The sequence below is a fragment of the Megalobrama amblycephala genome, linkage group LG6 (genome assembly GCF_018812025.1).
Source record: "Megalobrama amblycephala isolate DHTTF-2021 linkage group LG6, ASM1881202v1, whole genome shotgun sequence".
Lineage (NCBI taxonomy): Eukaryota > Metazoa > Chordata > Actinopteri > Cypriniformes > Xenocyprididae > Megalobrama > Megalobrama amblycephala.
The window spans coordinates 43,318,507-43,330,557 of NC_063049.1; the positions used below are offsets into that span (position 1 = coordinate 43,318,507).

Here is a 12,051-nt window from a genome sequence, read left to right on the forward strand (position 1 = left end):
CATGTAATTGCTCTCCTCACAAATCAACTGTTTCTTGTTTTTCACTGGCATGTCTCTGAGGTGTTGAGGACTAGTGCATCTTTGAGCCTACATTCAGTATGTACTACTGAATGTCCCACTTACACAGTTTTCCATTAAATTACATAATTTGTCTAAATTGTTGTTAATGTATCTACATAATGACTTCTTCAACCTAGGCTGGAAGAGTGTGTATAGACATTTTTCAATCTTTTTCTTTCTGTGTATTTAGTATATGCTTATGGACAGATATGATATAGTCCTTTATGTTTCTGTTTGCACAGTTTTCACAACAAAACTAATCAACACCAACAACATCATCACCATTTTTCATTCTTGAAGTGAACTTTTTGTCTCTATGGTGATTAGATTTACTGTTTCGCATTGCCTTCTTAAAGGGAACCCTTGGTATTAAGACTTGTATGGCTTAATATAACATAAATTATGTCTCTTATTGAAATGTGAAGTAGAAAACCCATGAAAGATTTATGTTATCATTGTCAAATGGTTGCACACAGTGAGCTACGGACACTGTCCTATTGTTATTTTTACAGAAACACAACTCAGTCAGAATATAATATACTATGCCACATTGTGCAGCTTTTGGTTGTAATTTTCAGTCGATGGACAACAAGAGAACCGATGCAAGTCTTCACTGCTTTACTAGCGGTAAGAGGAGAAAAGACGAATGACGAATAAAACTTCCTAAAGGTCCGCATCTTTTTTCTCTTCACTTCAGATCTGATGCCTTTGAGGCTTTTAGTTGACCACAGCTGAAAGAGCTTACAGTTGACAATGGATATAAGTGTATGCTTTAAACCAAATGCCGCGCCTGTTGTGGAGACTGACGATAATAAGCCCTCGATTGAGACAGACCTCAAAGCTCGTGTGAGCTGTGATGCTCAGGATCTTCTCAACATGTTTAACTGTGTGTAATGCATTCAGGTGACATATCAGATGATTTTTACAAGTCAATCATACAACAGTAGTTCGAATAGCCACAGAGATATTGCACGGCTTCGATGTTTTAATTCTCACTCATTTTGCGCTCTGGCTCAAATTGAAAAAGCTGATCATGTTTTAAAGGGAACCCCGTGGATATTAAGACTTGTATGTGTTACTAGATTACCGTTGCACCAAAACATAATCAAAAGTATCAAAGGCATCAGGGCTAAATTGGAGAGAGCAAAGATGTGGTTCTTTAGGAAGTTTTCTAGTCTAAATACCAAGGGTTCCCTTTAAACTTGAGAATGTGATGTGTCTGGTGTGAGGCATATGGCGCTTCATCCACACAGAGCGCACACGAATACTCTTGCTCTTGAATGGACAAATACACATAAAAGTATGGCAAAAAGGCAAATCATGGTAAACACAGTCGGTTATGTCTTAACCAAATGTAAACAGTTGAGAAAGAAGTCGGATGTGTGCCATTATACTGGATGTAATATATTGCATTTGGTCTTAAAGTGACAGCAGCCTAAAATAGTCTACATGCTGCCGTCTGTGTCATTAAAGGTGCCCTAGATTATGTTTTTAAAAGATGTAATATAAGTCTAAGGTGTCCCCTGAATGTGTCTGTGAAGTTTCAGATCAAAATACCCCATAGATTTTTTTTATTAATTTTTTTAACTCCCTATTTTGAGGCATCATTATAAACGCGCCGATTTTATGCTGCGGCCCCTTTAAATCCCGTGGTCCACGCCCACAGAGCTCGCACTTGCCTTGAACAGTGCCTTAACAAAGTTTACACAGCTAATATAACCCTCAAAATGGATCTTTACAAAGTGTTCGTCATGCATGCGGCATGCATGCGTCGGATTATGTGAGTATTGTATACTGTTATATTGTTTACTTCTGATTTTGAATGAGTTTGATAGTGCTCCGTGGCTAACGGCTAATACTACTCTGTTGGAGAGATTTATAAAGAATGAAGTTGTGTTTATGCATTATACAGACTGCAAGTGTTTAAAAATGAAAATAGCGACGCCTCTCTTGTCTCCGTGAATACAGTAATAAACAATGGTAACTTTAACCACATTTAACAGTACATTAGCAACATGCTAACGAAACATTTAGAAAGACAGTTTACAAATATCACTAAAAATATCATGTTATCATGGATCATGTCAGTTATTATTGCTCCATCTGCCATTTTTCACTATTGTTCTTGCTTGCTTACCTAGTCTGATGATTTGGTTGTGCACATCCAGACGTTAATACTGGCTGCCCTTGTCTAATGCCTTTTATAATGTTGGAAACTTGGGCTGGCATATGCAAATATTGGGGGCGTACACCCCGACTGTTACGTAACAGTCGGTGTTATGTTGAGATTCGCCTGTTCTTCGGAGGTATTTTAAACAAATGAGATTTACATAAGAAGGAGGAAACAATGGAGTTTGAGACTCACTGTATGTCATTTCCATGTACTGAACTCTTGTTATTTAACAATGCCAAGATAAATTCAATTTTTCATTTGAGGGCACCTTTAAAGTTAATCAGTGGCGTCATTTCACCAAAAGTCAAGGTATGGCAGAGTCTGATGGCGTCATCCAATCTTATTCCCTCGACGCAACAGTCCAAGTAGCCTACTTCACATAACCTTTTCCAGCACCTTAACACCGTGTCTCAGAGATGTTCACTAGTCTTTTATCTGGAGTCCAAGTCAAGTCTGAAGTCTTTTATCTGGAGTTTGAGTCAAGTCTGGAGTCTTTTGTCATGAGTCTGAGTTGAGTCTCGAGTCATTAAAAAAAAAAAAAAATTCTCATAATCAAATCCTATTTTTTATCCTAATATGATCTTTCTATCACCTGTTTTATTTGAAATTAAGGTCTTATGACATAAGGGATAATGTACATCCAGCTTGTTACTTTATAATCCATTACAATGTACAAAACAGTCGTCCTGGCAACACGAGTAGTCATTTTCAATACAGTCTCTAAGTGGACGCAAGATGGCGCCAGTGAGTCACGGTTTGTTATACAGCAGATTGTTATACAGCTTCGTTGTTAGTGACGACAGTCATTATCAGAAAATATCAAACCTCGGAAAGTTTAAGAATGTCAATTGAAAACTCTACACATGCTGACTGTGATACATTAAAATATGAGCTTTAAGTAATAAATTGATTAACATCTCTTTCTATCTCTCTCTCTTATAGACACACATTAAGAAAGAGAAAAGCTGCACATAATACGAAAGATTGATAAAACGTAGTGCTAGACTTAAAGTCTAGATTTTAATCTCGTAATCAAATTCTATGACAAGAGTCCGATCTACCATAACTGTGTGTTCACACCGCCGGCGGCGAGAGCGTCAAAGTGACAGGAAGTCATTCATTTTCAATGAGAGCCGGCGGCAAGCTCCGGCGAGAGCGTCGAGGAGAGTTGAAGTCAACTTTATGGTAATGAGCTAAGACGCCGTTCGGCTGCAACCAATCGGAAAGTAGAGATCCTCGCTTGAGAGGATTCCGATTGGTTGCCACAACTTGTCATTTATTTTGACCCTCCTGCCGGCGGTGGTTTGAACGAACAGTACAGCGTTGTTGGCACGGCGACCAAGGCGAATGTTGACGCTCTCGCAGGTGGCGGTGTGAACGCACGGTAACACTTAAGGAAATAGCCTATATGTGACGCAGATATTATAAAACTATTTAAACACAACACAAATTCTTTATTTATTATATCAGTAGTTAACGGTAAAAGACTTGAGTCGTTTTTAAAATATTCTTTTTAAAGAGTCTTTTGTGCCGAGTCGAGTCAAGTCTGAAGTCATTTCAGGTCGAGTCCGAGTCCGAGTCTGAAGTCTGTAAAAATGCGACTCGAGTCCGAGTCTCTAACTCGAGTTCCCATCTCTGCCGTGTCTACACCAGACGCGACTTTTATCGCATTGCATCACGCTGCAACAGCTAAAAGCTGTCTACACTGAACGCGACAAGACGACCGTTGTAAAGCACTTGGACTACAGGGAATCCGTTTACTGTCGGGAATTTGTCGCGTTGCACTGCATCCTGGGTATCTATTGTCTATTGACGCGTTCTATTGTCTTTTGACGCGTTGCGTTGCGCCACTCGCGTCCAGTGTAGACACGGTGTAAGGCTCAAAATCTGAAAAGTTTAATGATATAGGAAAACTAACACTTGATAAAAGTAAAATCTTTTATTTTAAAATCCAAAAAGACATTAAATTACAGCTATCACCGGCAATCACTATTATAACAGTTATTAACTCTATAACTCTATTATTATAACTCTATTATTGTCTTTTTTTTTTGTTCTGATGTAGGAAAAGTCACAAAGTCTCATGAAGAAAAAAAAAACCTTTCTTCAAATTGCAAATGAAATCAAACAGCGAGTAAAGAGCACTTCCTAATTACTGTTACTGAAGCTGTCAGTTCAGGGTAACTGATCTAGTGTGAAAACCGTTTTAATCAATGAATCTGTCAAAACTGCACAATGAAACTTTTATTTACATTGTGTCTCCACTTTATTATAACGAGAGGATTTTTGTGCATGCAGAACTTAGTAAACTGCATGCATTTTGAGAGATACTGAGCAGATTCTCACTACCAGTAACTTAAACACCTCTAATTGGTCATTATTTTCAACAGAAATCCCTGTGGCTACAATACTCAATGCTGCAAAATCACGTTGAATAACTGTAAATAAGAACATTGGCAGTGCCGCTGAATTCAAATGACACGAATATAACAACCAGATAGCTTTAATTCACTTACTTTTCTGTTTTATTTAACAATACAAATGATATGTTACTCGTAGTAATATAACTCTATTAATCCTGCAATAAAAAATATATTACTTGCATTGATCTGATCAGGCAGCCAAGGTTAATCAAATAACAAAAGAAAAAAGAAAAAAGAAAAAATCACTGATCTTGACTGAATAACTTGTAGTAGAACCCAAAAACAAAATCAAGACACTGTAAAAGGGCATAATAGGTCCCCTTTGAAAATACACAAACCTGATGGAGAGTGGAGACTTCAATGCAATTTGGTTTTAATAAATGTTTAAATAAACAATAAACATGCAAAATACTAGGCTGTGGTGCTGGTTTACTGGTCATAGGATAAACAGCTTCAACCTGGACACCATGTAAACATCAAATGAAAGAAGAATTTACATTGGAATACACAAACGCTCTGGTGTTTGCATGTTTCTGCATCTGTTGCGTGGGAGCGTGAGGAGTTATGCGGCACATTAGCAAGCTGCCGCCCACCAACAACCATCATCATCTACAAGCAACCATCTTTAATTCCTCTTTGACATAAAACCAATAACAGGAAACTATCATTACAGTATTTGCAAAGCAAAATTGACAATCACCTCTACACTCCAGTGGCTGTAAAGGCCAGAAAGGTAAAGGCTATGAATCATTTATAGGTACTTTGGAATGAAGCCAGGCTGTGATGGACATGGTCTAACATATATGAATACATACTGGGTGAATAAAGTGTGCACAGTTTTATAAAATCGAAATTATCTCTGTACTCTAAAAATACTACATTTACTAAATAAAAATACTCAATTTCTGACACTTCATATGACTGTCACTCTTTTGAATCACTGTCTAAGTTCTCATTGGGAGTATTTGGGACAGAAATTTTGGTGATGCTATCTTGCATCAGATTCAATGCTAAATTTTGAGAAATATGTCACACACATGTATCTGAGCTCAGAGTAGAAGCAGCTAATATATGTGTTCTGAACATCATCTCTTTAATCGCCAAAAAACAACCATGTTTCTTTTGTCATTTCAGTTCCTCTAATGTCACGTTCCTTCTCTTCATCTTATCTGTCTGAGTGTCCGGCCGATATCAGATATTCTTGAGCCAGCAGACGAGACTCTCATTCAATTAGAAGATGCTCTCGCTCTCTCAGCTAATTACACTTGTGTTTGTCACAGCAGATACACGTTTCAGTGTAATTTTGGAAAGTGCTGCGATGCTTTCTATGACTCTGTGTGTGTGTAACCTGAGTCTCTGTTATAAGCATATCTGATAGCCTCTCTGAAGTAATATGAGCACACAAACACACACTACTGTCATACTAACTGCATTGTGTGTGTAATGTGCATTTGAGATGATGGACAGAGTGATGAGGGATGTTTGTTAATGGTCGAGCTCTCATGCCCAGCACTGCTGTGAGAGGAACTGATCATAGTGACTCATTCACAAACAAACTCACACAAACACACACACTTACGCAGCATGTTTGGGCTTCAGCAAGAACCAAGGAAGTTCATTAAATGAGCTCAAACGTGCTGCGTAACACGAAAATTAACCTCCTTGGTTCTTGTTGAAGCTCAAACGTGCTGCGTAACACAAGAATGAACCTCACTGGTTCTTGCTGAAGCTCAAACCTGCTGCGTAACACAAGAATGAACATCATTGGTTCTTCCAGAAGCTCAAACGTGCTGCGTAACACGAAAATGAACCTCATTGGTTCTTCCAGAAGCTCAAACGTGCTGCGTAACACAAGAATGAACCTCATTGGTTCTTCCAGAAGCTCAAACATGCTGCGTAACATGAGAACAAACCTCATTGGTTCTTGCGGAAGCTCAAACGTGCTGCGTAACACAAGAATGGACCTCATTGGTTCTTGCGGAAGCTCAAACCTGCTGCGTAACACAAGAATGAACCTCATTGGTTCTTCCAGAAGCTCAAACGTGTTGCGTAACACGAGAATGAACCTCATTGGTTCTTGCTGAAGCTCAAACGTGCTGCGTAACACGAGAATGAACCTCATTGGTTCTTGCTGAAGCTCAAACGTGCTGCGTAACACGAGAATGAACCTCACTGGTTCTTGTTGAAGCTCAAATGTGCTGCGTAACATGAGAATGAACCTCATTGGTTCTTGAGGAAGCTCAAACGTGCTGCGTAACACAAGAATGAACCTCACTGGTTCTTGTTGAAGCTCAAATGTGCTGCGTAACATGAGAATGAACCTCATTGGTTCTTGCGAAAGCTCAAACGTGCTGCGTAACACAAGAATGGACCTCATTGGTTCTTGCTGAAGCTCAAACCTGCTGCGTAACACAAGAATGAACCTCATTGGTTCTTCCAGAAGCTCAAACGTGTTGCGTAACACGAGAATGAACCTCATTGGTTCTTGCTGAAGCTCAAACGTGCTGCGTAACACGAGAATGAACCTCACTGGTTCTTGCTGAAGCTCAAACGTGCTGCGTAACATGAGAATGAACCTCATTGGTTCTTGAGGAAGCTCAAACGGCTGCGTAAGCTCAAACTCAAACGGCTGCGTAACACAAGAACACAAGAATGAACCTCACTGGTTCTTGCTGAAGCTCAAACGTGCTGCGTACCATGAGAATGAACCTCACTGGTTCTTGCTGAAGCTCAAACGTGCTGCGTAACACAAGAATGAACCTCACTGGTTCTTGTTGAAGCTCAAATGTGCTGCGTAACATGAGAATGAACCTCATTGGTTCTTGAGGAAGCTCAAACGTGCTGCGTAACACGAGAATGAACCTCACTGGTTCTTGCGGAAGCTCAAACCTGCTGCGTAACACGAGAATGAACCTCACTGGTTCTTGAGGAAGCTCAAACGTGCTGCGTAACACGAGAATGAACCTCACTGGTTCTTGAGGAAGCTCAAACGTGCTGCGTAACACGAGAATGAACCTCACTGGTTCTTGCTGAAGCTCAAACGTGCTGCGTAACACGAGAACAAACCTCATTGGTTCTTGCTGAAGCTCAAATGTGATGCGTAACACGAGAATGAACCTCATTGGTTCTTGCTGAACCTCAAACGTGCTGCGTAACACAAGAATGAACCTCACTGGTTCTTGTTGAAGCTCAAACGTGCTGCGTAACACGAGAATGAACCTCACTGGTTCTTGAGGAAGCTCAAACGTGCTGTGTAACACGAGAATGAACCTCACTGGTTCTTGAGGAAGCTCAAACGTTATGCGTAACACGAGAATGAACCTCACTGGTTCTTGCGGAAGCTCAAACGTGCTGCGTAACACAAGAATGAACCTCACTGGTTCTTGTTGAAGCTCAAACATGCTGCGTAACACAAGAATGAACCTCACTGGTTCTTGCTGAAGCTCAAACGTGATGCGTAACACGAGAATGAACCTCACTGGTTCTTGAGGAAGCTCAAACGTGCTGCGTAACACAAGAATGGACCTCATTGGCTCTTGCTGAAGCTCAAACCTGCTGCGTAACACAAGAATGAACCTCATTGGTTCTTGCTGAAGCTCAAACGTGCTGCGTAACACAAGAATGAACCTCACTGGTTCTTGAGGAAGCTCAAACGTGCTGCGTAACACGAGAATGAACCTCATTGGTTCTTGCTGAAGCTCAAACGTGATGCGTAACACGAGAATGAACCTCACTGGTTCTTGAGGAAGCTCAAACGTGCTGCGTAACACAAGAATGGACCTCATTGGCTCTTGCTGAAGCTCAAACCTGCTGCGTAACACAAGAATGAACCTCATTGGTTCTTCCAGAAGCTCAAACGTGTTGCGTAACACGAGAATGAACCTCATTGGTTCTTGCGAAAGCTCAAACGTGCTGCGTAACACAAGAATGGACCTCATTGGTTCTTGCTGAAGCTCAAACCTGCTGCGTAACACAAGAATGAACCTCATTGGTTCTTCAGAAGCTCAAACGTGTTGCGTAACACGAGAATGAACCTCATTGGTTCTTGCTGAAGCTCAAACGTGCTGCGTAACACGAGAATGAACCTCATTGGTTCTTGAGGAAGCTCAAACGTGCTGCGTAACACGAGAACGAACCTTATTGGTTCTTGCGGAAGCTCAAACGTGCTGCGTAACACAAGAATGGACCTCATTGGCTCTTGCTGAAGCTCAAACCTGCTGCGTAACACAAGAATGAACCTCATTGGTTCTTCCAGAAGCTCAAACGTGTTGCGTAACACGAGAATGAACCTCATTGGTTCTTGCTGAAGCTCAAACGTGCTGCGTAACACAAGAATGAACCTCACTGGTTCTTGTTGAAGCTCAAATGTGCTGCGTAACATGAGAATGAACCTCATTGGTTCTTGAGGAAGCTCAAACGTGCTGCGTAACACGAGAACGAACCTCATTGGTTCTTGCGGAAGCTCAAACGTGCTGCGTAACACGAGAATGAACCTCATTGGTTCTTGAGGAAGCTCAAACGTGCTGCGTAACACGAGAACGAACCTTATTGGTTCTTGCGGAAGCTCAAACGTGCTGCGTAACACGAGAATGAACCTCACTGGTTCTTGAGGAAGCTCAAACGTGCTGCGTAACACAAGAATGAACATCATTGGTTCTTTCTGAAGCTCAAACGTGCTGCGTAACACGAGAACAAACCTCATTGGTTCTTGCAGAAGCTCAAACGTGCTGCGTAACACGAGAATGAACCTCATTGGTTCTCGCACATCAAGCAAGCATACCTGAGCTTCCGTTTACCATAACTGATGTGTGAATCGAATCGATGAATGTTTTTATGTGAATAAAAACCTAAATTCAATCTGTTCATCATACTGTATAAAGCAATCAATCTTTTCAGAAATTTTGTACTAAACCGCTCAATTCATTAGGTTTATAATTTCTTTATGAACTTTATGAAGCGTCGAAAAAATAAAAGCTCTCAGATTTCATCAAAAATATCTTCATTTGTGTTCCGAAGATGAACGAAAGTCTTATGGGTTTGGAATGACATGAGGGTGAGTAATAAATGACAGAATTTTCATTTTTGGGGAACAAAGAGGACAGTTTTAGAAAACTTAGTTTAGGATTGGGAAAGTTCATGATATTCTATGGTAGTCTATCCATGAATAAACTTATCAGTAACACTCCAAAGTTTAAGTTAACATGAACTAAACTGAACAATACTTTTAAAGCATTAAAGCATATCTATCTATCTAATATACTATATTCTTTCACAATAAAAAGGGTGAACTTTGCAGGGTGGGGTGTCTGTCATGCATAGACTTTTATGATGACAACAACCACTAAACTCACTTTGTAAATATTAATGCATTGGACAACTGCATTCCTGGATTATCATGTACAGCTGACGAAACTGAATCCATACATTCGTTATGATTAATCTGATTTCATCTGCATTTGTGCTACTTTTTGTGCGTCATGAATGTAAAAAAAGTAAAACAAAACATCACTGTTACATGACAATCCCATCTGCTTAATTATTATTGATCATCTGTGTGTGATTAGTTGTGTGACGCCACTGCATTGGGAGGAAAAAATACAAAAACACTTACTGTGATGTTCTTGGCTGATGACTGACATTTGACCTGATGATGAGAGACGCTGGCTGTTTGATTCATCGAGGAAAAGCGATGAAGATCCAAAGGTGCGATCGATTAACTGAATCTGTGATGGTTTATCTGACAGAAGCTCCTCGATCATCATGAAAGCAAATGAATTGAGCAATGCTCGCCTCGTTCTCTCTCTCTCTCTCTCTCTCTCTCTCTCTCTCTCTCTCTCTCTCTCTCTCAGTGTGTGTGTGTGTGTGTGTGTGTGTGTGTGTGTGTGTGTGTAATGCAGTATTGGAGTCATTGTAACTCACTGAAGATCTGCTTTCATACAGTTCATCTCTAACCAACCGCATCCGAAATCCTTGTGCTTTAATCAACATCAGCGGGTGTTTTAAAGTTTTTGTTATATTAATAAATAATAAATAAATAAATAAATAAATAAATAAATAGTTAATGTAGTTAGCTTATGTACAAGGCTGATTATAATACTAGTACAAATTCAGAAATCCGCGAACGCGCGCGAACCTGATGCCAACGGTCGATCGCGTGAAAACATGTGGCAGAATCAAATTAACCTCTCGCGAGAGTCAGATTCAGCCCGATTTACTAAGATCATTTAATATGACGAATATAGACGCCTAATAAACAGCTGAAAATATTTAAATATGATCACATAGAATATGTATTTAAAATGGAAAAGCGTTTCTTTTAATGTGCTCTGTGACCAGCACCGAGGACGTCACGTGTGCTATCTAGAAATAACAGTTGATGACGGTTTTAACGGTCATCAATATCGTAAATCCTGCCCTATGTACTAAATAAATAAAAAAAAAAAAAAAAAAAAAAAAAAACTAAGTTAACGCTGCTTTGAGGATGTTTCTATGGAAGCCCGTTTCCGCCACTAAATAAAAAAAATATCTCAGAATTCTGACTTTGTATCTCGCAATTGCGCAATATTAAGTCACAATTCTGAGATATAAGTCAGAATTGTCAGAATTGCGTTTTCATAAAGTCAGAATTGCGAGAAAAAGTCAGAATTGTGACTTTATATCACGCAATTGTGAGAAAAAAAAAATCAGAATTGTTGTGAGGAAAAGTCAGAATTGACTTTATATCACGCAATTGTGAGTTTATATCAGAATTGTGACTTTTTTCCTCCCAATTCTGATTTTTTTCTCACAATTCTGACTTTTTTCTCGCAATTGCGCAATATTAAGTCACAATTCTGATATAAACTCGCAATTGCGAGTCAGAATTGTCAGAACTGCGTTTTCTTAAAGTCAGAATTGCGAGGAAAAAGTCAGAATTGTGACTTTATGTCATGCAATTTCGAGAAAAAATTCAGAATTGTGAGGAAAAGTCAGAATTGTGACTTTATATCACGCAATTGTGAGTTTATATCAGAATTGTGACTTTTTCCTCACAATTCTGATTTTTTTCTCACAATTCTGACTTTTTTCTCGCAATTGCATGATATAGTCACAATTCTGAGATATAAACTCGCAATTGCGAGAAAAGTCAAAATTGCCAGAAAAGTCAGAATTGTGACTTTATATCACGCAATTGTGAGTTTATATCTTAGAATTGTGACTTTATATCATGCAATTGCGAGAAAAAAAATCTGAATTGTCACTTTATATCACACAATTGTGTTTATATCTCAGAATTGTGACTTTATATCACACAATTCTGATTTGTTTCTTGCAATTGTGTGATATAAAGTCACAATTCTGAGATATAAACTCGCAATTGCGAGAAAAAGTCAGAATTGTGACTTTATATCACGC

At 39.3% G+C, this 12,051-nt stretch overlaps 1 protein-coding gene across 1 annotated transcript in view; it reads right to left on the reverse strand.

Moving 5' to 3' along the window:
* The window catches only part of LOC125270795 (inactive dipeptidyl peptidase 10-like), a 72,290-nt gene extending 61,818 nt beyond the window's left edge, over positions 1–10,472 (reverse strand). The window contains exon 1 of the mRNA XM_048194753.1: positions 10,268–10,472. Coding sequence (XP_048050710.1) covers positions 10,268–10,333 — 66 coding nt within the window. The 5' untranslated portion in view covers positions 10,334–10,472. The remainder of the gene's footprint in view (positions 1–10,267) is intronic.
* Between the last annotated feature and the right edge of the window lie 1,579 nt (positions 10,473–12,051).